The sequence below is a fragment of the Cryptomeria japonica genome, chromosome 7 (assembly GCF_030272615.1).
Source record: "Cryptomeria japonica chromosome 7, Sugi_1.0, whole genome shotgun sequence".
Classification (NCBI taxonomy): Eukaryota; Viridiplantae; Streptophyta; class Pinopsida; order Cupressales; family Cupressaceae; genus Cryptomeria; species Cryptomeria japonica.
This window is the reverse complement of record NC_081411.1, coordinates 584,214,641-584,238,084: the sequence shown is the minus strand read 5'-3', so window position 1 is coordinate 584,238,084 and position 23,444 is coordinate 584,214,641. Positions and strand designations below refer to the sequence as shown.

The window sequence follows — 23,444 nt, the reverse complement described above, 5'->3', positions numbered from 1 at the left end:
ATGTTGACATTTATATGATTGAATCTTTTTATTTTGTTAATATGAAATTCAAATGTATTGTTGTATGAAGAATTTATTATGAATACACCTTAGTATTGTAGTGATTCTTGAATCAATATTTTTAATTTTCTTAACTAAATCTAGCTATGGTTTTGAAGTATTTTGAAAATGTTGAGCTATTTAACAATATAAATGTTTCATTATTCAAATACAAATCGTATAGATTTTTTCTATAATAAAATAATATATAGAATCGTTTTCTAGTAAGATTGGATGGTTTTAAGAGTTTAAATGAAAACCTTTAATGATACACCATTATTTAATAATTTAGTAACAGATATTTTAAGTTGTTAAATGATGCCTCATTTTATTGCCTCTATTGAATTAGGAAAAGAGATTTTAAAATTTAAATGATATGATCCACTATTACTTCCATCAGCATTCAATAACTTATTTATAAGAGAAAATTTTGGTTAAATTATTAATTATGAATATTATTTTCATATATTTATAAAAGGAAAAAAATTACACAATACTAAAAGATACTACCTTGTTCATGTCATCCCTAACATTGATTAGGAGAGCTAAAATGATTGAATGGGTGATTCTCTATGATATATACGACATGATAAATGATACTTCACCTTGTGGACATCCTTACAAAGAAAAAATATTGGTATCTAATAAAAATATTACATAAAATAAATATAATTAGAAAATGTTAGATAACTTTCACTAAGCACACTTATTTGATAGTAAATTGCAATTTAATCTTTTACATGCAAATAACTAGCTTTTATAACTTCTTTTTATGGGTACTTAATCTATCTAAGCATTACTTTCTACTTAAAACATTAAACTATTTTTAATAATAGAAATGTAAAAGTTTTAAAATATAAAATAGTGAAATTTTAATGAAAATGTTATGTAGTTCATGCCAAATTTAATTAAGTATTTAAGATTCAATTTAAAAATTATAATATATATTATAATAATAAAATAATGAAAAGTAGACCTCCTTTTATGGGATAATTGAGAATTAAAAAAATAAAAGATAATTTAGAAAATGCTAATAAAAAATTGGAATTTTGAAAAATAATTTAGATTTCATTGGATTTGGAGTTAGTGTTGTGGTTCAATTCTCTAAAGGTTTGTGTTAGGTGAATCTTTTTCTTAATAACAAAAAATAATGAAACAAAAGTCCTCATGGTGTTTTGTCTTAAAATAACAATTGCGATAGATTGTAAATTTTTACAAGTAAAATGTGATTCTAATTGGATCATTCTAATTGAATAATTCAAGAGAGTAAAAGTAATCTACGAAGGATTAGAAGCATTAAATCTTATATAAATCTAGTCTACAAATAGAAAATTTGATAGAATCTCATATAATCATTATTGTAGAAAAAGTGACCATTTGTTCAATAAATGAAAAGATATTTTAATTCCCCTTTTTCAAGAAGACAAATATTGGACCCTACAAATTGAATTATTAAGCACCTTTAAGAATTGATTATCCCATTTTGACAAATCAACCCTTGCCAAAATTTTGTTTGTGACTTCAATTTTATTTCACATTCTTATGCATTAAATTTTACAACATTTAGTTTTCATGTACTATATTTTTATATATAACAAGCAAAGGAAGTTGATACATCTTTTAATGTTAAAATTTTGTTAAAACACATCTAATAAAATATGTATCATGTATAAATATATGAACATGTACAAATCTATTGTACAATAAATATTTATACAAATCACAATCAAATTTTATAGAATTTAATTTCTTGTATATAATAACAAGTATAGAAAGTTGACATATCTTTTAACATTAAAAAACACATCTACCAAAATACATAACATGTATAAAAATATGACCATATATAAATCTATTGTTTTATACAAACTATAATTAAACTATATAACATTTGATTTTCATATATCATGTTCATATATATAAGAAATATAAAAAACTAATACATCTTTTGATATTAGAAATATTGTATACATAAATATGTACAAATCCATTGTACAATAGAACAGACAACAACTTGAATTTATACTCAAGCACAAATATATCTGCTATATCACTAAATTTACATGTTCAATAAAAATTTGTAACCATTTATTTTTAGATTATTTTACAGCTTTCCTTAAAATTATTGACAATAATATGCTCGCTCCCACGTCCTCCAAAGCCAAAGGACGACGAACAGGTCTGTATAAAAACAAACAGATACGTACTCTGAGACAAATATTACTTGCCGCTGCGTATGAGAGGGAGATCAACAGGCTCACAGAAATCCAGCTGCCTGGTTTCACAGAAGAAAGTTCTGTACTTGTTAGGCCAATAAGTAACACAGATGCTTCCTCCCACTTCCCATCTCATTATCTTCCCTTCCATTTCAGTTTTCACCTTCCAACTTATGCCTTCGGAATACGCATCCCCAGCAAACACAACCCCACCTTGCCTGGTGAAAGGGCTGAAAGCAGAAGAATATCTGTCCTTAAACCAGGCCTTGGGCTGCATCCATTCCATCTTGGAGGGCCTGGAAGAGGACACCTTTTTAGTGGTGAGAGTGTCATAGAGAGCCCAGTCGAAGATCCCCTGACTCCCATCAACAGACTGCTCCATCTTCCAAGCTTTCATGCTCACCGTCAATCCTTCCGTGCCTGTAAATCTTACTCCACCGTAGATGCCCGGGGGTTCGAACCCGGTCTCCGCGCTTCTTTCACTGCTCATCTCGTAAGAAGGGTTTCCAGACGACATATTCAACGATACCGCCAGAAGCTTCGATTCTTTCTCAGGGGCCAACTCGATTGAGACTGTGGAAGGAAAATGTTTCTCCTCTGGAAGCCCGCTTTCCTCCTCCATTTCCTCTTCTGATACCAGAGGAACAACATCGCATCTTATATTGTCCACCTTCACACGAACCTGTTCCAACATTTATCTCATCATTTGTTCTGATCATTTCTTTCTTAAATTCATCAATATTATAAGATTTCGACATCATAGTTCAAAAATTCATAAATTCACATCATCATTTCATAAATTCATCAAAGAGTAAATCTTAGTGAATGTAAGATTCTCATGATTTCTTTTATGAATTCATTAAAGATTATCTCATCATCGTTTCATAAATTTATCAAAAATTAAATTTTATTGAAAGTAAGATTATAACTATTTCTTTCACAAGTTCATCAAAGATCAAACTTTGTTGCGTATAAGATTTCAACTTCATCAGTTCAAAAATTCATAAATTTGGCAAAGATTATCTCATCATCATTCCATTAATTTGTCATAGATTAAATCTTACCGAATGCAAGATTCTGATAATTTCTTTCATAAACTCATCAAAGATCAAATCTTGTTGAATATAAGATTTCAACATCATCAACTTAAAAATTCATAGATCCATCATCTCATCATCATTTTATAAATTTATGAAAAATCAAATCTTATTAATAAGATTTCAACATCATCAGTTCAAAAATAATAAATTCATCAAAGATAATCTCATCATCATTTCATAAATTCATCAAAAATTAAATCTTGCTGAATGTAAGATCCGGACCATTTCTTTCATAAATTCATCAAAGATCAAATCTTCTTGAATATAAGATTTCAAAATCATCATCAATTTAAAAATTAATAAATTTATAAAAAATTAGCTCATCATCATTTCATAAATATATCAAAGATTAAATCTTGCTGAATATAAGATTAGTTCATCATCATTTCATAAATATATTAAAGATTAAATCTTGTTGAATATAAGATTTTAATATATCAATTGAAAAATTAATGAATTCATCAAAGATTAAATCCTACTGAATGTAAGATTCTGACCCTTGCTTTCCTAAATCGATCAAAAATTAAATCTTACTAAATGTAAGATTCTGATCATTTCTTTCATGAGATTCCAACATCACAAAGATGAAATTTAAATCATATGCTGATTGAATTTGAAGAAAAAAATCCCTTCAATTTTAACTCTCAATCGAAAAGATCCGTATTCTTTATGAAATAAGGAAAACTTCTTTGCGGACGGAAAGTAAAAAGAAATAAGAAGTAAAAAAGCGATAAAATTCTATCAATTTAGGGAGCGATAAGATGGATAATGGAAAAAGGTTTACCTCGATCCAGTCGGGAGTGAAGTTCAGATCATAGCTGAGCTGCAGAACCGCCTCGACATGAAGGTAACTTAAAGCGACGGCCAGTCTATCGTCTTTGGAACTATGATGTTTATCCAAAGGTTTCATGCCTAAAATAGGCGAGTAAACCCTAACCTGCCAGAGGCCTTTAGTGGAGGTACTGTAAGAACAGGGCAACGGAATGCGCATAATTTGGCTTCTATCCCATTCGGAATTCTTAGATTCTTTGGATGCTCGGAAAATCCTGTTGGTTATGAGCAGGGCCATGGATCTCATCACCTGCTCTTCAATTTTGCTTCCAACTACCTCAAGCACCGCCTTCCAGTAATCCCCATTTTTAACCTCTTTCTCCAATTCTCGCTCTACCACTTCCACACAGCATGATCTAATATCCCCTGGCGCCTCGTAAAAGCAAACGCACAGCGCCAGGGCCAAAAATACACACTTGAACATGCCCTTGGAATGCTTCGATCGTATAACCATCGCCTGGTCTATATGGCTTTCCAGTCGAGGCGCCCATTTATGTGGACTGTAGAGCAAGATGCCCCCTATAAAGTTCAGGAAAAGATCAAACATGGCCTTCTCTCTAGGTTGAAGCCTACATGGCTCGGATGTCCATAAGGGAATGGAAAATTGGAAATCTGCAAGCAGTGAGAAAATAATTTGCTCCTCTCGGGCTTGAGAACCATGCTTTTTAATGGCAGAAAAGAGTAAGGAGGCCTGAGAACCGCTGCAGAGTTTGAAGGATTTGTCATTCCTTTTCCAATCCGAGGCCGCCGGCAGTGTAGAAATCCAGTCCCAAATATCGGGGAATTCCCCATTAATTGAATTGCACGACATTGTTGATGCTTTGCTTCTTGATCTCGAAGGCTATTTGATGTCGAATTTCTTCAGAATTTGACAGAGATTATCTTAGGAGGGGCTGGGGATTCGATTGAAGATAGTGAGATTATATCGCGGTCACCGTTGAACTTTGAATATGTGCCTGCAATAGCTTAGTTGATAAGCAGAGTCTAGGAAGCGAGGAAGACTCGATTTGGTTCCAAAAAGAATTGGGCTCTTCTTTTTGTTCAGTTCACAGAATCTCTTAATATCTCTCTATGTAATTTAAGGCGGGAATTGTAGTGGATTATTATGTTAGGTGTCCGTGTAATAATGGTTGATGAATCAATCCGATGGTAGAACTAAATTTTTTTATTTTTTTTATTTTTTATTTATTTTTGTATATTTTTTAAAAAATTAAATACTAGAATTTATTTATTTATTGAATGAAAGGTTTGAATATTTTTATTTTCTTATTAGTGTGATGTAAGTTATGAATTTTTTAAACTTTTTTCATTTTTTGTTATAAAAATGTTGTAAGTGTAAATTTTTTATTTTTTTGATAAAAGTGGATTTACCATTGAATTATATTAATATTTTAATTTTTTACATGGTGTATGGTTCAACGAGTACTAGAGGGAAAGAGCTAGTAAGAAAACCCTCTAGTATTGCTCCAAAAAACTTAAGGCCTACCTACCCATTACAAAGAGGCCTCCTGGGCATAATCCAAAATACCCCTCCCCATATTACATAACATTGCCATTAGATACAAAAGAAGTTGCCATAAAAGGCATACAAAAAGATATCAGATGCATAGTCATCCTTTTAGCTCACTATGAAGAACACCGAAACAATGGAATAGAAGAACAATTGCCAATTACAACTTTAGAACAACAAAAAATTGGACATCTTCGAATCACCCCTGGCTACACAAAACAATTCTCCACTCCATTTATTAGCATAAAACTCAAGAAAAGGAATGAAACCACTGCAAGTGAGCATGCCATAAAGAAAACCGTGATCAGACAGAGAATAACCCAAATGAGAAGGAGAGCAGGATGTTGAAACCCCGATGGAATCAACAAGAGGCCGAGCCAAAAGATTAACCATGAGAAGATCCAAGCAAACAAAAGAAAAACAAGAAACCACTGCATATATCGCAACACCTGCAGTTTCCAAGATTCAAAACTCAACCACCACCTTCCAAGCCTCAAGAAAATCATCGAAATGAATTAGAGTACACTCACACCCAAAATCCTCATCTTAGAACGAATGAGAATGACAACCCCCAGAAGGAAAGAAGCACCAAGAGGAAGGAATGCTAAAATCGGAGATATAACAAACTCATATATATCGCAAACCAAATGAGAGAAGGCATCATAACAAATATAACGTGAAGCGATGCACGAAATCTTAGAGAAGCTGAGATAAACAACTTGCACAAACATAATTACCAAGCCAATGAGCCGCAAAAATGATCAACAACTGAGATAAAGAGCACACACATTCATAGCATTTTTTAATTTTATTTATCGTCTTATTTGATAAATGACAATTTTTTAATTAAGATTGTGGGTCAATAAATACAATTTATTAATTTTATATTCAATTTTAATTTATTGAAAAGATGAAACACTAACATATGAACCAATGAAAAGCTAAAATAAAAATAGTTGGAAGGCAAGTGCCTAACACAATCAGCATTAATGACATGACTTTGTGATGGCCCTACCATTCTAAGGGCTCTTTGCCCCTACTATTTAGCTAGGCGCATGCCCATGTATCGATCCCTATAGAATAGTAGGGATCCCACGAACTTGAGAGCTCGCCCTTTTTCTACCAAATTTCTTAATATGTTTCTTTTCAAATTTCTTTTAAAATATCAAAAATAATTTATCTAATAATATTGCATGAAAGTTGTGAAAAAACTATTTACCTTGACATAATATGGGCTCTTTTAGCTATTTTTATTTTATTATAAAAAAGTTAATAGTGCATACTTATTTTTACGTCATTTTATTTTATTTTGTTTGTGTTATTTGATAAATGACATTATTTTTATTCAAAAGATTATGAGCCAATTAATATAATTTATTTATTTTTAAGTGTTTTAATTTATTGAAAAGATGAAATAAAGAAAATATAAGAGATTGTGATTAAAATAATTAAAATTACTTCTATATTTTTAAATATTTTTAACATTAATAATTAAAAATAATATCTAATAAAAGTTAATGTATGATTATATATTTTTAATCTATTTTTTAATCTTGTTGAGGACGAATACTATTGCTTCTAATCTATTCATTTTTTTAAATTAGTTTAGTCAATGAGTATATAGAGTTGAAAAAATTGAGGAACGTTTTATGTTTGGTATTATTATTGTTCTATTGTTGATTTAGTTGTGTCTCTTTACATTATTATTATCAAACATTTTCTTCTTCTTCTTCAAAGGTTATTATAAATGTTTGTGCCTTGTTAAGCTTGTGTGTGTGTGTGTGTGCGCGTGTGTGTGTCTATGTATATATGTAGGTATGTATATGTGTATATATATGTATATGTATATCTATGTATATTTATATATATGCATATGTATATGTATGTATATATATGTACACACACAAAGATATATATATATATATGTGTGTGTGTACATATGTATGTATGTATGTATGTATGCATGCATGTATATATGTATGTATGTATGTACGTACGTATGTATGTATGTATGTATATGTATGTGTGTGTGATCAATATAAATTTTCCTTGATTCATCTCTAATAACTGCGACTCTTTCCAAATTTTCCCTTAAAGCTTCATCAAAATTAAGCCTAAAAAAAAAATATAGATGGTGTCGTAATTCACTTAGCTCTTGTAATTACAAACTAGTTATATCAGTATTACATGTATGATGCAATACACTTAAATGACCAAATATTTAGGCACATATGACTTATACCAAGTTCCTCCAATCCATAATAATTGAATATTAACAAATTTTAATGAAACCAATTCAAACTAATACTAAGCATGTCGAAGGAAAACATCAAATGATTCACACTCAAACAAGAATTGAGGTAGTGACACAAAATAAATGTCAACTTTAATAAGAAATTAAGCTAGTAAACCAAATAGCAATACATTATATGAGGGATTTAACATATTGTTACCTAATTTCGCTAATAACCTTAATGAGGTAGAGCTTTCATGTTTTCAAATGAATAGTAAGGTACATTTTAATTCTGTTGTATCACATTCATGTGCATAAAGAAAGAATATAAGATTACACTATCACATTGCATTATGTAGATGCATATGACATAGGAGAGAGTGCACAATTTTTGAGAAAAAGCAATCTTTATTGATAATATGAATGGATAATGTCTCACACAAGCCGTGAGACTAACTCTTATAATGCAAATGAAGAAAAGCATTATATATTTGTAGATGCAAGGAAAAATAAATGCACATATTTAAAGAAGGGTGACTCGTCATTGTTAAACCCCATTTTGACATTACTATTTACTTTTACTTGTTTTGGTTAAAATACTTCAAGCACATGAATATGCTTTGAATATATTTGGAAATTGGATGAATAAATGTGCAATCATTCTTATATTTTGAATATTTAAAGATGGAATATATGATGTTTTAATAACTGCTTACTACTGTTGCAATGCATTGCATTGGATGCAGGAAATAAACGATCCTCTAGAGGGGAGGAAGAGTATCACTCAAGAGAGGGATTTGGTTTGATAATCTTAAATATGTGTTAGATAGCTCAAATAATTGGAAGACAACTGAGAGGGAGGGTGAATCAGTTGTCACAGATTATCGGAACCATTAGCAATTAAAACTTTAATACCAGAACCCAATACATTAATACCGGAATGCTTAAACCAAATACCAAAATATCAGTTAAACCAATTAAGAATAAACAATAATCAGAGAATAAATACCATCCACATGACACCAAGATTTATACGTGGAAAAATCGGTAAAGGGAAAAACCATGGTGGGAAGCCTACCCATAGTCAGATAATACTTCTGCAGTAAGTATGTGAATTACAATTAAGGGGCTTGCTTGCAGGAAGGCCAACAACCTAGATCACATTGCTCATCACAAAAGGAGTCTCACTGACTACATAGAAATTCAGATTACAATCTAGAAGAATGAATGAACCGCAAAGATATCATCTCCTATGCATGAGTACAGTTCCAGTTAAGCTCAATACTGGAGGACTAAATCCTCTTACATTAACCCAATTCAATCTCCAATGATCGACCAAATCCTTTGTCTGAATGATATTACATTATTCGCCCATTACATATCCATATCCCATACCATGATCATCTACAATGAGATCTTACATCATATATATATATACAAACCCTCGACCATAAACAATTAGGTCGGCTACTAGACAATAAACCAATTACATAATTACAAAACATGTCGACCTTAGACCAAACAAATAATATACAACTCATAAGACATCCCAAAAACACATCAAGAGGTCCAATCCACATGTTACATTAAACCGGTCCATAACCTAGATCAATCGGGACCCAATATAGGTCCACACGCTAAAGCAATGATCTCAATCCGCCAAGTCTCTAACATGATCACCATAAACATCCTAAATCCATACCAGAAGTTGCACCAACACCACTTATGCATATCATCAAACATCTTCAACAAAGCTCTGTCGGTGAAACCCTCACCGGAACCACAAACCAAGCTTCCAAGCAAACAAGATAGCATCCGATCACCAAACCAAAACCAACTGACTAAATATGAACATTAGTAGCATGAATAAGCCAATTCCATAACCAAAACATACCGACGCATACCGGATCATGCCGGATCCAAACCAACCAGAAACCACTCAACCTACTCGGACCAGAATGGTGCCGGTAAAGCATCCACTACAACTAGTGTTGACATCAATGACAAAATATCAATGCACCACATAATCAATTCCTCCAAATGGCCAATAATATGTGCCTTATTGAGCTATCACACACTCACAACCTAGTTGGCTAAGTTGAGTTGGATTAATTGGGTAGCGATAAGATGTCTTTTGTCGTTTGGGTGATGTTTTGTATTGGTAGTGATTAGTGAAGAGTCAATATGTCTTGGTTTGTTTAACCTTGTTTGAAATGTTGGTTTGAATCCCTTCATAGGATTAACCCTTGTGCTTTCATGTCTATCTAACTATATAATATCAATGAATACGAATATGATTATTATATGGACATATTGACTGATAATATTAGTACTATTTGGATAGTGAGTAGTAGATTATATATGTATACGATATATGTATATATAAGGATTATATATATACATATAGATATACATAATTATATGTTTATTTGTGATGTTTAATTATTTAGATTGATACCTTATTTTTCTTGGTATATATATATATATATAATTAGCCGATAGGCTTTTGTTATAAGTGAACTTGCTCCACTACATCTTCCCATGAATATTGTCTCATGTCATTAAATCTTGTTTTCCGGTTTCCGATAGTTTCTGTCATTTGGAAAGCGTTCAACCGAGCCGTTAAATTTTAAAAAACCAAAAGATGAGTTAGGGTATATTCTCCGATATAAAATCATAATACTTCCAGAGTGAGCGGGAGTAAATAATTACAAAACAAATAATGTTGGACTTAGTCGTGCCCATAGAACCCTGTTTTAAGCGTTCCCTGTTCGAAGGCTCCATTTCCAACACCTTTCCATAGGGTTTTCAGGTATTTTATATAATTTTCATCTATTTTTCAAATACTTTTTGATGGCTTTAAACATTTAGAGTCTAGTGATTACAGGGACAAGGATGCCATTCCGAAATTAGGGTGTGGAGCATGCGTCTGATACACATAAGTTTCATCAATAAAATGGATTCCCAAATATAAATGAGTCCATTCATCTTAGTTACCCTCTATTGGTTGACATTATTTCTTGTGAATTCAAGCTACCCAAAATTTGCAATTCTTTGTCTTGCTATCTCTAGTATAACAAATCTTGTTGACATATTCTGCATGCCCTGCAATATTTCCTGCGAATTTGATATTTTTTAAAGAAGTTGAATTAAGTTTTTAATTATTATTAATGTAATGTTTAATAATGTTGTTTTCTTTGTATTTTTTATTCTTGTTTACCATGTTACAATAGAAGAAATGCAATGACAAATTTTTTAAGCCCTAGATAAAACTTTTGACAAATAGGTTTCAATTTCAGATAATATTATTGTTTCACAAAGAGTTAAATCATGAGGGGTGAAATTTGTAATTATTTTTTCATAGTAAACAATTTATTAAATCATTTTGTATAAAAAATTACAACTAATATTATTTAATTGTCATTTAATAATTCACTTAATATACATTTATGTTTTTTTAATATTTGCAATATAGTACTTCATCTAATGTAATATTAGAGTACAATTAAATTTTACCTTTAATCTCCTATCAGCTATCCCTTGAACCTCCTATAGGTGCAAGTGCTAGTATATATACATACTTATACTTATATATGTGTGTGTGTGTGTGTGTGTGTTAAATATAATAATATCATGTCAATTACATCACGTAGTGGTGATGTCTTGTTAACCACAACACCAATGAGGAAGGAAGTATGGGAGGGGGGATGCCCACCAAGGAAGGTGGCGCATCCTACTCCAAAGGGGAAGGGTGGTGATACTTAAACCTGCCACCTTAAGTTAATGCCACCTTTTTGGTAGTACGTGGGGAGTATTTAGTGCTGAGCACTTAGCCTTGGAAAACGCTAGGTAATTATTGTTGCCATGTGTACCCCATTATAATGGAAGTGTATGCATAGAAGTCTACCACCCTACGTGGGAGTATTCCATGCATGGCGCTGACCAAGTCAAGGGAAGCGCTACTTCATAGTAAGCGCTATGCTATGTGCCAATGCTAAATATCGACCCCCATTCCACTTTTTAAGGAATGGATTTAAGGGGTTCGATTCTTGGAATCCAAGAACACTGAGAGGGGGGGTGAATCAGTGTTCTATTGGTAAATGAATTTCTGAACTTATTGCTGAACAACCGGTTAACAAAATATAAATTTAAAGTGCATAAACAAATCAACACATAAATTAGCAATACCATAACACCAATATTTTTATGTGGAAAACCCTGCAAAGGGAAAAACCACGATGGGGCTAATACCCACAATATCTATATACTTGATCAAGGTATACAAATATTACATAAGGGGCTATGCACATGCATAAAAGCTCACCGCCTAGAGCTCATTGCTCAAACAAAAGTCTCACTGACTTACACAACATTACACAATGATTACAAATATAAATGAACTTAAACAATGCATCTGACCATGCTAGATAAGTTTTGGTTTAAGCTTCGACAACCTTCACTGAACCGGTTATAATGTTGCTCTATTATGCTTTGTACTCCTCTATCAATTAGTATTGTGCACGTGTAACTGCGCACAAAAGCTAACACTCACTGACCAATTCACATTCCATCAATCTCTGACTCATTCGCACCACAAATCGCATCTCAACCATTATCTCATCATAATAATTCCATCGCTAAACAATCTCCCTTAAATACCCCTATAACTTGTTCAATATGTCAGCCTCATAATGAAAATAAATCTATCGACTGTCGGATCACAAAGCATGATATGCATTATCCTGATGATCATATCTGATGCCAGCCCACACGCTACCTTAAATTCCTTCAAAGACATTACCAGGTCCCAAAATACCTTAACGAGTCCCAAATATACGTTACCGGTACCAAGACTAATTGATTAACAAGTGTGAAGCAAAGTGTGTATACCGGTTGCCCCAATCTATACAAAATGACAAAGCAATGATTCTAGATGAAAATTATCAACACCTGAAGATGAGTTGCCATTAATGACAACCCAAAATGCAATTTACCTCAGAAGGTGACTATCGAATGAGTGTCAATTGCCAACAATCTCCCCCTTTGGCATTGATGGCAATACTCATGTGAAAAATGATATAACCTCTGAGTATGCTCCCCCTAACTTGTACATCCATGCAATTATATACATCTGTACACTCCCCCTGTGATATACATTCATTTTTCACTGTACTCCTCCCCCTTTGACATCAATGACAAAGCGGGTGTCCACCAAAAATGTTGTACACACATATATATATATATATACCAGTTCCTATACATGTTTCAAAATGTCAGCATACAAAGTCTTCAAAAATGAAAAATAAGTATCCCATCCCTGCTTAAGAGAATAAAAAATGGAGTTAAATCTAGTCAAGAGACTAGCATAATACTCAATTGCATGGGATCCAGTGGGATCCTCCTGCTACATATTAGATAGACATTTTGTTTTATGACATAGCAAGTTATCAAGATGGGGACCAATGAAATTATGGAGCTCTGTTGCTCGCCTTATTATGTTGTCCCTTTCCTTTTCTAACCTCAAAATCTGATCCATAACTGCCAAAACTGGACCTTCTAAAGAACTTGTTAAATTTGTTGTTGGATTATAAGAATTTGAAATCTGTAGCAGCTGGCCCTTGCAATCCAAAATTTGCTTGTCTATAGCAGTAAGCTTTAAAAAATCTAGACAAGTCTTATATACCTTACCTCCTTTCGCTAAGGCTGCATCAATGGGCTGTAAACATGTTTGAAGTTTAGCTTTCTCAGATGCAATCATCTGCAAAAATGTTTGCTTCCTTGCTTCAACAAATTTATCCTTAGCCTTAGTTACAAAAAGCTTAACCAAAGAATTGTATTGTTTAGGAATTTATTCAATTATTTCTTGCAATTTACCGGATGAGCTTGAGCTCTCCTTTGCCTGGAATTCTGGTACAAGCCGGTTCAAAACTTCAAAAGTATTTTTTATCAGCTATTTGCCCTTAGGCTCTTCCTGTGCCAACTCTTGGGTAGCCAGAGCTTGAAGTACTGCAGTGGCCAAAACCTTTTCTGTCGGTGACATTAAATGATAAGGTTTGTCAAAACTAATAGTAAATTTGGGTAATTTTCCTTTAACTTTTGACAGTGATGTGTCAATTTCCAAACTGGAAGGGAAATCTGACCCTACCATTTTGCTTGTGTCTTATCCTCAGAATTCTTCACCTCATGTGCACCGGTGGCTTCGCCACTTGGTGCCTCACCCTATTTTGGTGCCTTTTCTGAAACTTTATCTTTTGTACCTTTATCCTTTACAACTTGTGCCTCAACATCCTGTACATGTGTTTTTAGAGGATTTTGTGTATCCTTAGTATCAAAATTTGACTCATTAGTAACCAATGGAGTACTAACCGGTGGATCAATATCCACGTGTTGCTCATCCTTCTTTTCTGGTTCTTTGTCCTTAGGTAATTGAATGTTCTGTGACTGAATAAAACTAGGACTTAACTCATAACCAAGACTCAAAAGAATTCTGACCCATATGTTAACGGTCTCCTAGATTTCTTCAAATTTCTCTAGCATCAGGTTATTAATCCATTGTTTGGGATTGAATTATGTTGAACTAGTCGTATTAATCAAATCAACAATCTCAGGTGGAGTTATTGATGGACAAAGATTAACCAATTTTGTTTCTTTTATTTATCGGTCCAAGTTCTAAGCATGTAATTTCCCGACCTCTAGTTTATCATACAACTCCTTAGACAAAATATTCTCTAACTCAATCAAAGTCCTACTAAAAGAATCAAGATATAAAACAATTGCTTCCTCTAGATGCTTCTTGTCTTTATCATCAAAATCATCATAGAATGTAGAAATGTTATCCAAATTACCATCATTAATAATTTGATCAATGATTTCCTGAGCATCTAATTTCTTCTTCTTACCGGGTCTCCTTTTTGTTTTCAGTTTAGATTGCTCATCATCCTTAGGCTTCCTTTTATGTACAATTGTGATTTTAGGAGTCTTTTGAGGAGGCTCCTTCTTTGGTTCCTTCTTTTCTCTCACAACTCTAGCAAAAATACCTTTCTTCTTTAGAGATTGCTGAATTTCTTCTCCTCTGAAGAAACAATCATATGTTGTCTAGCTGGTTTCTGTTTTCTCTTCACCTAGTTCCTTAGGCTTAGAACTTGCAAGCTCGTCGGATGGTGCTTCCGGTTGAGTTGGTGGATCAGTGGCAACTGGTACAACATTGGTTGTGGCATGAGATGCCTTCTTCACCTCTCTCTCCTCCTTCCTCTTCTGCTTTTGTTCTTCCTTCCTTCTAGCCTCAAGGATTTTGACCTTTTGCTCTACCTCTACCCTATCATGCCCTTCACTAATTAGTTCATTTGTTGCAACCCTTGTCATTTTCTTTCGGATAGTGGGTGCAACTTGTTCTTGATGGACTTTTAGTCCCTTCACCTGAGCAGTGCCAATTTTTTAAATGTTGTGCATAAGCATCCAGTGTGGCCTCATCCACTTCATATCCCATTGGCATGATCTAGACTATTCTAGGCTGGACTGCCTCCATCATACATTCATCTTTATTTGTAAAGCGGAAATCGCGATCGAACCCTAAGTGTTCCCCCCACCACTCCAAGGAGAGAGAAAGGAGGTCACTAGGGTTGACGGTTTTCACTTAGGGGAGACTTTACATTCAAAAGAGGGGTTGAAACCCACAAGATCCAATCCCACACAATGCAAGATTGGATGCTGAATGAGTTTCAAGGGTTAAGACAACAAGGCTACCCTCTTTTGTAAAGAATGTCGATAGAAGGATTGAACTAGGAGTTTATGTGAAAGTAAGAAAGATTCGCTTATAAACAGAGATAGGAATATAGGATGAAGCTGTGGACCTGGAATTAGCAGTAAAATGTCGAGACGATGCTGTCCTGCAAATTTGAGCGAAAGTTGACGGGATGATGGTGCCCGACGTGCACATGGTCCTCCGAAAAATCCGCGAAACGAAGGGGGATCTGTTCGTCTCTGCACAAGGATTCCAGATCTTCAATTACAGCCACGTACCTGCAACCTACACACAGAAAAGAGAGGATGATTGGGGGGTTAGGGATGAGGGGTTTGCCTTTAGGTCAAACCCCGGTTTTGGAATTAACCAAGAAATGAGAATGCTGTAAATGTAAATGTTTGTAATGTAAACAAGTACTGATACCTTGTTGTAAGAATGTTTGTATTCTTACATGCGAAGGTGTGAATGTTGTTGTATGTTGTATGTTGTAAGTGATCTCCTCTTCAATGGTTGAATCCTTGTCTTGAATGCAACACTTAGCCTTGAATGGAGACTTAGAATGCTCAATTGCTTGAAGGAATGCTTGAATCTTTGAATGTTTGAGTGTTTTAATATCGCTTCCACGTCTTGCACACATATGTCCCTCCTCCCCAAAATGGGAGAGGAAATGTAGTTTATATACTTGTCAATTAGGGCTGATAGACTGATTTTTCTGACCTTGGGCCGACATAGCAATCTTATTTTCCAATTTGCAAACTTAAAGACCCGAAGCCCCATAAGAGACCGGGCCCAAAATAGGGCCAGGGACCAGGGCGCTGGGTGCCATGGTCCCACCTCCAGGGACAACAGGGTGCAAGGAGGATCAGGCCAGGGTGCTGAAAAATGCAGTTTTCGGTGTCATGAACAAGTTTCGGGGTCTCCATTCAGGTTCAGTGTTACGTCACCATCGTGAAGACCCAAATGCAGTCGAAATTGCAAGTGTCGCAATTTTAGGACGTTACATTATTAACCATAAAGCAAATTGTATCCTTATATTTTTCTATAATTTATTTCTTAATTATAATCCCGTTCTTCATTTCGTCTTGAAAAGTTTTTTAAAATGCCCATAGATTAGCCTTTTGTTGCTTATCACCATGTCGTTCTAGTATTTGTGCAATTTGTGTAGCAATCAGTCTATCAAAAGACTGCCCATAGCTGGGAACCATATTCAAAAAGTAAAATGCCAAACATATGATAAAAGAACCATACCAGAAAGTATTCTTCTTATCTTGCTTTACTTTTTGGAGATTAGTCATCAGTTCCTTCAACATTAAATTGCACAGAACATAATGTGCATCCTCCTTCACCATCTGATATGCAATGAGAGTGGCGGTTCCAGAGAGGGAGTTCAGTTGGTTTGACTGATAGACTTTGTAGCCAATCACCATCACTGCAAATTTTACATCAATATCCCTAAGGTCATCAACTCTCACCAATCTACCATCATAGGTGGCATCAGTGAGTTTGTAGAGATCTGTGTTAGAAAATTTTGACCTAAGCCCTGACAAACCTCCGACCTTATGAATGCATTTAATATTCTTGATGACTTCCTCAATGATTTTATATGGCTAGTCCAACCATATGAATTCCCCATGAATGCGGCTGAGAATATACCTGACCCATTCATCTTTGTTGAAAGTCAAAAAATCCATGAATTGGGTAAAACCCTTCCTCTGCAGATGTGCATATTCCGACTTCAGTTGGTTATCGGTGATAAGGTACTCAGTGAATACAAAGGACATCATGCGCCTAAAGGATCATCCATAAGTGATTTGAAAGGATGTTTCTTAAATCCTGGATGAGGGCACTCCTTGATTTCCACTACCAAAGGAGTATCAACATTCGATGATGAAGCCATGATAAATTTCTAGGGTTTCTGCAAATGGTAAATACCTTAATATCTTGTCGGATGATGAAATGCTCTTTAAATGTTGATGCTCGCACCAATCGCCTTTGGACTCTTGAATGCCTTTAAAAAAGCTCTTCAAAATACTCGATCGTTGTGTGAAGAAATGATTTAACTTTTCCCCTTTTTATCGCCATTAACCCTAATTTTCCACTGTCATAAATACTACCGAAGAATATGACCGGATCACTTAATTTGTATGTCGGTTCTGGTAAACGCTTGAATTCGTCTGAGTATCCATCTGCAATCAGAATTCCCTGACTGTAGATCTAATCTGGGGTGTTTGCATGATTTTCAATGATTTGCCTACCCCTAAGGCAAAGTGCTTTAGTTACTAGTTGAAGTTCCTACTTCTAGTGCAGGACCTGATGGGTCTACCCGTTGATATGTCGGTTGAGTATCTGATTTTCAAACCCATCTTCTCTCATGTTTCTTTATGATATCTTCAACTTTTGTCTTTCCTTTCTCATCTACATTTCCATCATCTACTGGTGGATTCTTACTCCTGCAATACTTAGCAATATGTCCAATCTTGTTACATGTATAACAGACAATATTGTTCTTCTAAATTGCTTTATTATACCCTTGATTTCCTTGATTTCCTTTTGATCTACATTGGTTAGCCATATGTCTAAATCTACTACATGCATGACATCTGACATTTCCAAGACCAATGAATGATGCATTGCTTTGATTATTCCTATTTCTGTATTGACTTTCTATATGACCATATTTATTGCAAACAAAGCATGTACCATTGAATTCGTGAACATTAGGTTGTCTTGCTGGTGATTTCTAGTTCTAGTTGTTGGCATTATTTTGTTTCTGACTAAATGATTGATCTGGTTGTGCAGTACCGGATCTTTCTCCTACTTCATATCCAAGACCTCTCTTGTCATTAACATCTCTCTGGCTTTTCAGTGATTCATCAAGTCTTGTAGAGATGGCTTTGAACTTGTCTTTGTATTCATTTGCAATGGCTAAATCATCTCTCATGATTATGATCTATCTCTCAAGTTATTGTTTATTATTCTAGTACTGAATCAACTTAGGTTTCAACATGTCATTCTCATGTATCAGTCTGTTGCATTCATCTGATTTGTCCTTCAAAGCTTGAGCTAGGTTTTCTTAATTCTTCTTCATGTCTTCAATCTCCTTGCACATCCACATGGTTAGGGCTTGCATCTCATTTTTCAAGGTAGTATTCTCCTAATTAAGTTTCTGACATTGGTCTTTCAAAGCATCTTCCTCATCACTACTCTGATTTTGCAATTGATCACAAAGTTCCTTCCTCTTGGCTTGAACAGCTGAAATCTTTCCTTGTAATGAAATGATGTGTTCTCTGGCTTGCCTCATTTCATTCTTCGATTTATTGTTTTCCACTTGCTCATTATCAAGATCCTCAAGAGAAAGTTGAAGTTGTCGCTGCAAACTGGTTTCCATTGATTCCAAGTTCTAAATCTTCCTCAAGTTGTTATACTTCTTCCAAGGAACTAAGCTCGGATACCAATTGTTGGAATCCAAGAACACTAAGAGGGGGGCGAATAAGTGTTCTACTGGTAAATGAATTTCTGAACTTATAAAGAAATGATTCCAGGTGAAAAGTATCAACAACTGAAGATGATTTGCCATCAATGACAACCCAAAATCCAATTTACCTCATAAGGTGACTATTAGATGAGTGTCAATTGCTAACAATAACATTGATCTACCTCATGTTAAATAAAAGTATAGGAGTCTATATTGATTGAGAATAAGAATAGGTCAACTAAGCATCGACCTAGTTAATAGGAAAAGTACTTTTCTCATAGGAAATTTTGAATCAGTAATATAGTAATAATTTAGTGGACATGCTTAATATAAGTGAAGACTTAGTCAACAGGTATGTGGAAAATAGTGATAGAGTTCTATTTATATTTGGTAATTGGAGTTAATGATAGAGTTTTACTTGAATAGGTAAGTGTTGTTTGTAATCAGATTTTGACTTAGTAAAGAGATGAGTCGTAGTATCATTTTTATGGATTGCTATGTGTCGATCATGGAGCTAGAGAGTAGCCACATAGTCTTAGTGGTGGTGATAGGTAAGAGATATGTGGAAAAGTAAAGAGCTTAATTATAGCCTCAAATCTCTTATACTTTTATATAAATAGATGAGCTCATTTGGAGAATTGTATTCCATCCCATTTCATTTGTCTCATTTTTCTTAGAGATCACATCATCTCTCGCATTTGATCTCATTCCATCTCAGTTATCCATCTCCATAATCTCTTTCCACTTACTCGGTGTTCTTTGTTTCGTAGTTCTTCATTGAGAGAAGAGGATAGTTCAAGAGTTGTGAGGAAGTGGGCTAGTTGCTACTAGGGAAGACTTGGGAATGTCTGTGTTAGTGGATAGGTTGTGAATCTAACGTCAATGAAGGAAGGAATCGATAATGCATGGTAGCTATAAACCAGGCACGAGTATTCTACCTTTTTTTATATTTATATGTTATAAATAGATTATGATGTTGTTTAGCCTCAATTGAAGCTATGGAATTGTGTACTTGAAGTACATGTATTCTTGTGTGATGGAAATTTGTAATCTTATGATTAGATTCATGTATGTGATTAATTATGCTTTATTAAAGAAATGATTGAAATTGAGATACTTATAGGATATACATTTTGGAGTTGATAGAAACTCGATAATCCTTATGAGTAGATTTATATTATATATGTAATAGCTAAGATAGAACTAATCTATGATACGTATCTATAATACATAGGAGTGATTGATTTACTTAATCTTAGGGATAGGATAATCCATAGATGGGAATAAAACTAGATAGTTATTCTATTATTTGACCTTATGAGAAAGGTATGCATCTATAGTATATAGGAAGGAATGAGTTGGTAATCTAGGGTTAGATTAACCAGGGTTGCGAATAACCTAAATGTTTCCTATTGGTACTCATGGGATAAATATGGGATAGCTAAATGTCATTTTACCAAATAGAGAAATGAAGTGGGTGGACATATGACTCTCACTCGAAGTACTGGGTGTGAATTTTTTGGCCAAAGTAGTGTAGGTTTCCACTATCTACACTGTCAGTTCACTGTGATCCAGGTTTACATACTAGGCAAGGAACGAAATACATGTAAGTTGTAGCCTACGTATGGTAGCTCTAGTTATGTAGGAAACAACACTATGCTTAGAAGGCTATATTATATTGTGAGGTTACCAAACAAAACTCTTCATCTAAGGGTCAAGTGGCTTCAGTTAGAAGAGGCACATGGGACTGTAAAGTCTTGGTTGGGTGGAAAAGCACTTGAGTATGCGTAGTTGATATTAGTTTCCTATCAGGTCGAAATAACAGGTTTTATGCATATTTTCAACCTTCTTACGGTCTTCTCTATGGTAGGAAGCCCCAAACACATCATACAAACCTGAGATGTTTACTGGAGCTTGGAAACTTGGTTAATCTGAAATGGGTCTTCATTAGATTTTCATTTTTCACTCATTTTTATTCTCTGTTGACATCATCTTTCTTGCAAGTCGAAAACACCAATATGCAATAGTCAGCAAGGAAAATCAGTAGGTCGAGAGCTCATATCAACCAGTCGACAAGTTGGGACAACATGTCAATAGGTCTAAGATGTATTAGATCATTTTAGGAACATGTAGGAATAATATATTGGGGTATGACATGTTGGATTTTGAGATGGTAAGCTATCATGAAATGTTATCCTTGTGAGAAAAATGGCTTACAATAGCACTCTTTGGAACAAACATATGACATGCCTAGAATTATGGGGTGATGAAAGATTACACGGACTTCTCAACTCATGTATGAAGTGGGATAGAGAGTTTAGTATGCTTAGGATATTTAGACTCTTTATGACTTGAAGGGGAGGGATGTATATATGAAATACAAGGTAGCTTAACAACCTTTCATGGAGGTCCATTGGTATTGGTTTGTTCATATCCTTGTCTTATCCTCCTTTTCTCTAGGTACTCAAATCATTCATCGTTTATCATGCACCATTTCCATAAAGTGACCACCAATTTCAATATTAGGGTGCTTGAAATTATTTGGAAATTTCAAGCCCCAACAAGAAATAAACTTAGAAAAGAGAAGTTTATCCCTAATTTCTTTTTACAAATTAGAAATGAAAATTCTTTGAATATCTTGATCAGGCACAGGAAAAGAAATTTGAGAATATAAATGTTTATATCTACCAATAAAATCAGTCACTTTTTAATTCACACCTTGCTTACAATGCGTCAAATCAATCAAAGTTATTTTAGGACCAATATTATTGTGAAATTATTGATCAAAAGCATTAGACAATTGTTGAAAATAAGTAATATAGTAAGGAGGCAAAGAACAATACCATTGCAAAGCTTTATCCCTTATTGTTCTAGTAAACAATTTAGCCAACAATCTTTGGTCATGAGTTAAGTCACTACACAAATTTTGAAATGTTTTCACATGAGTCAAGGGATCACCTTTTCCATTATAAAGCTTCAATTGAGGGACTTCCACATGTTTAGGAGGGATAGCTTGAACAATGTCATTGGATAATGGGCTCGCGACATCAAATGTGGGCACATTATACTTAGATTGGTTCATGGAAGCTATTTGTTGTTGTAAAGAATATATTGTTTGGGATACACTATTGATGGTAGCTTCGGTAGAAGGATTGAAATTGGACATGTTGTATTGAGAAGGAGGGATAACAATGTTGAATGATGAAAGGGGTTGAGAATAAGAAGGGATATTGTTATAGGAAGGAAGGGGTTGGGAATAAGGAGGTGGAACACTATGATAGGTATGTATGGGATATGTTTGGGTAACAAATGGAAGACTCATATGAGGAGGAATGAAGGAATTATGATTAGAGGAGTTTCCCCCTTGACTAACACTTTTAGGTATGACATTTTGTGTAGAGGTAGCCATGATGTTGGAGGTAAAAGTGGGAACACTAGCCATAGGGGTAATTAAAGGAATGGAATGATTAACTTGATTAGGTGGTTGTGTATAACCAAGGACCTCAACACAACTTTTCATAGGCATAATATTAGTATCAACAATATGGTAAATACCACGCAACACATAAACATCAAGTTTATCACTTTGAACCATTCTTTTCAATCCTTCGATCAATGGTAGAGCCTCACTTTCCAGGTATTGTTGACTCATCCATTGTTGAAGATTTTCAAATTGATTGTCAATCTTCTCCAATTGGTCAACGAAAACCCTAGTTAGTGATTCATCCACATCATGAGAATTATGAAAAGAATGAGGATAAACGAGGTCATTTGTAGGATTGGAAGAACCACCAACATCCTCATGGAATAGGTTATCCAAATTAGGCTCCATCTCTTCGATAATTAAAGTTTGGGAAGCCTTAATTCTACAACTTCTTCTCATTAAGATATTATAGGTTGGGCTAATAGTAGTAAAACTCATGCACTAAGGGAGGGAAAGTTGAATGTTGAAATTTAAATTTTTGGAACTTGCACAATAATTGAATAATGCGAAATTTTAGAAAAAATGATTATTCAATTAAATAAGAAAATTGATTGAAAGGATAAAGAATAATAGTGAAAAATCATGCATCCCCCTAGGAAATTTAAATTTAAAATTAGGGCTTTACTAAAATAACCTCTTAATTTAAATTTAAAATTACCCACTAGGAGATAGAAATTTAAATTTAAAATTAGGGCCTTTTTTTTAAAGGAACCTCTTAATTTTAAAATTATCCCCAAGAAATTTAAATCTAAAATTAGGGCCTTGTAAAAAGAACCTCTTAATTTTAAAATTAGATCTAAGGGTGAAATTGAAAT

General features: G+C 34.0%; 1 protein-coding gene across 1 annotated transcript; it reads right to left on the bottom strand.

Annotated features, from left to right (window-relative positions):
- Window positions 1-1,968: 1,968 nt before the first annotated feature.
- Window positions 1,969-5,203, bottom strand: LOC131048549 (uncharacterized). Its single transcript, XM_057982548.2, has 2 exons — window positions 4,140-5,203; window positions 1,969-2,937 (listed from the first exon to the last, which is right to left on the bottom strand). Exons 1-2 carry the CDS (start codon window positions 4,995-4,997, stop codon window positions 2,260-2,262), a joined length of 1,536 nt encoding a protein of 511 aa, XP_057838531.2. The 5' UTR covers window positions 4,998-5,203; the 3' UTR covers window positions 1,969-2,259.
- Window positions 5,204-23,444: the final 18,241 nt, after the last annotated feature.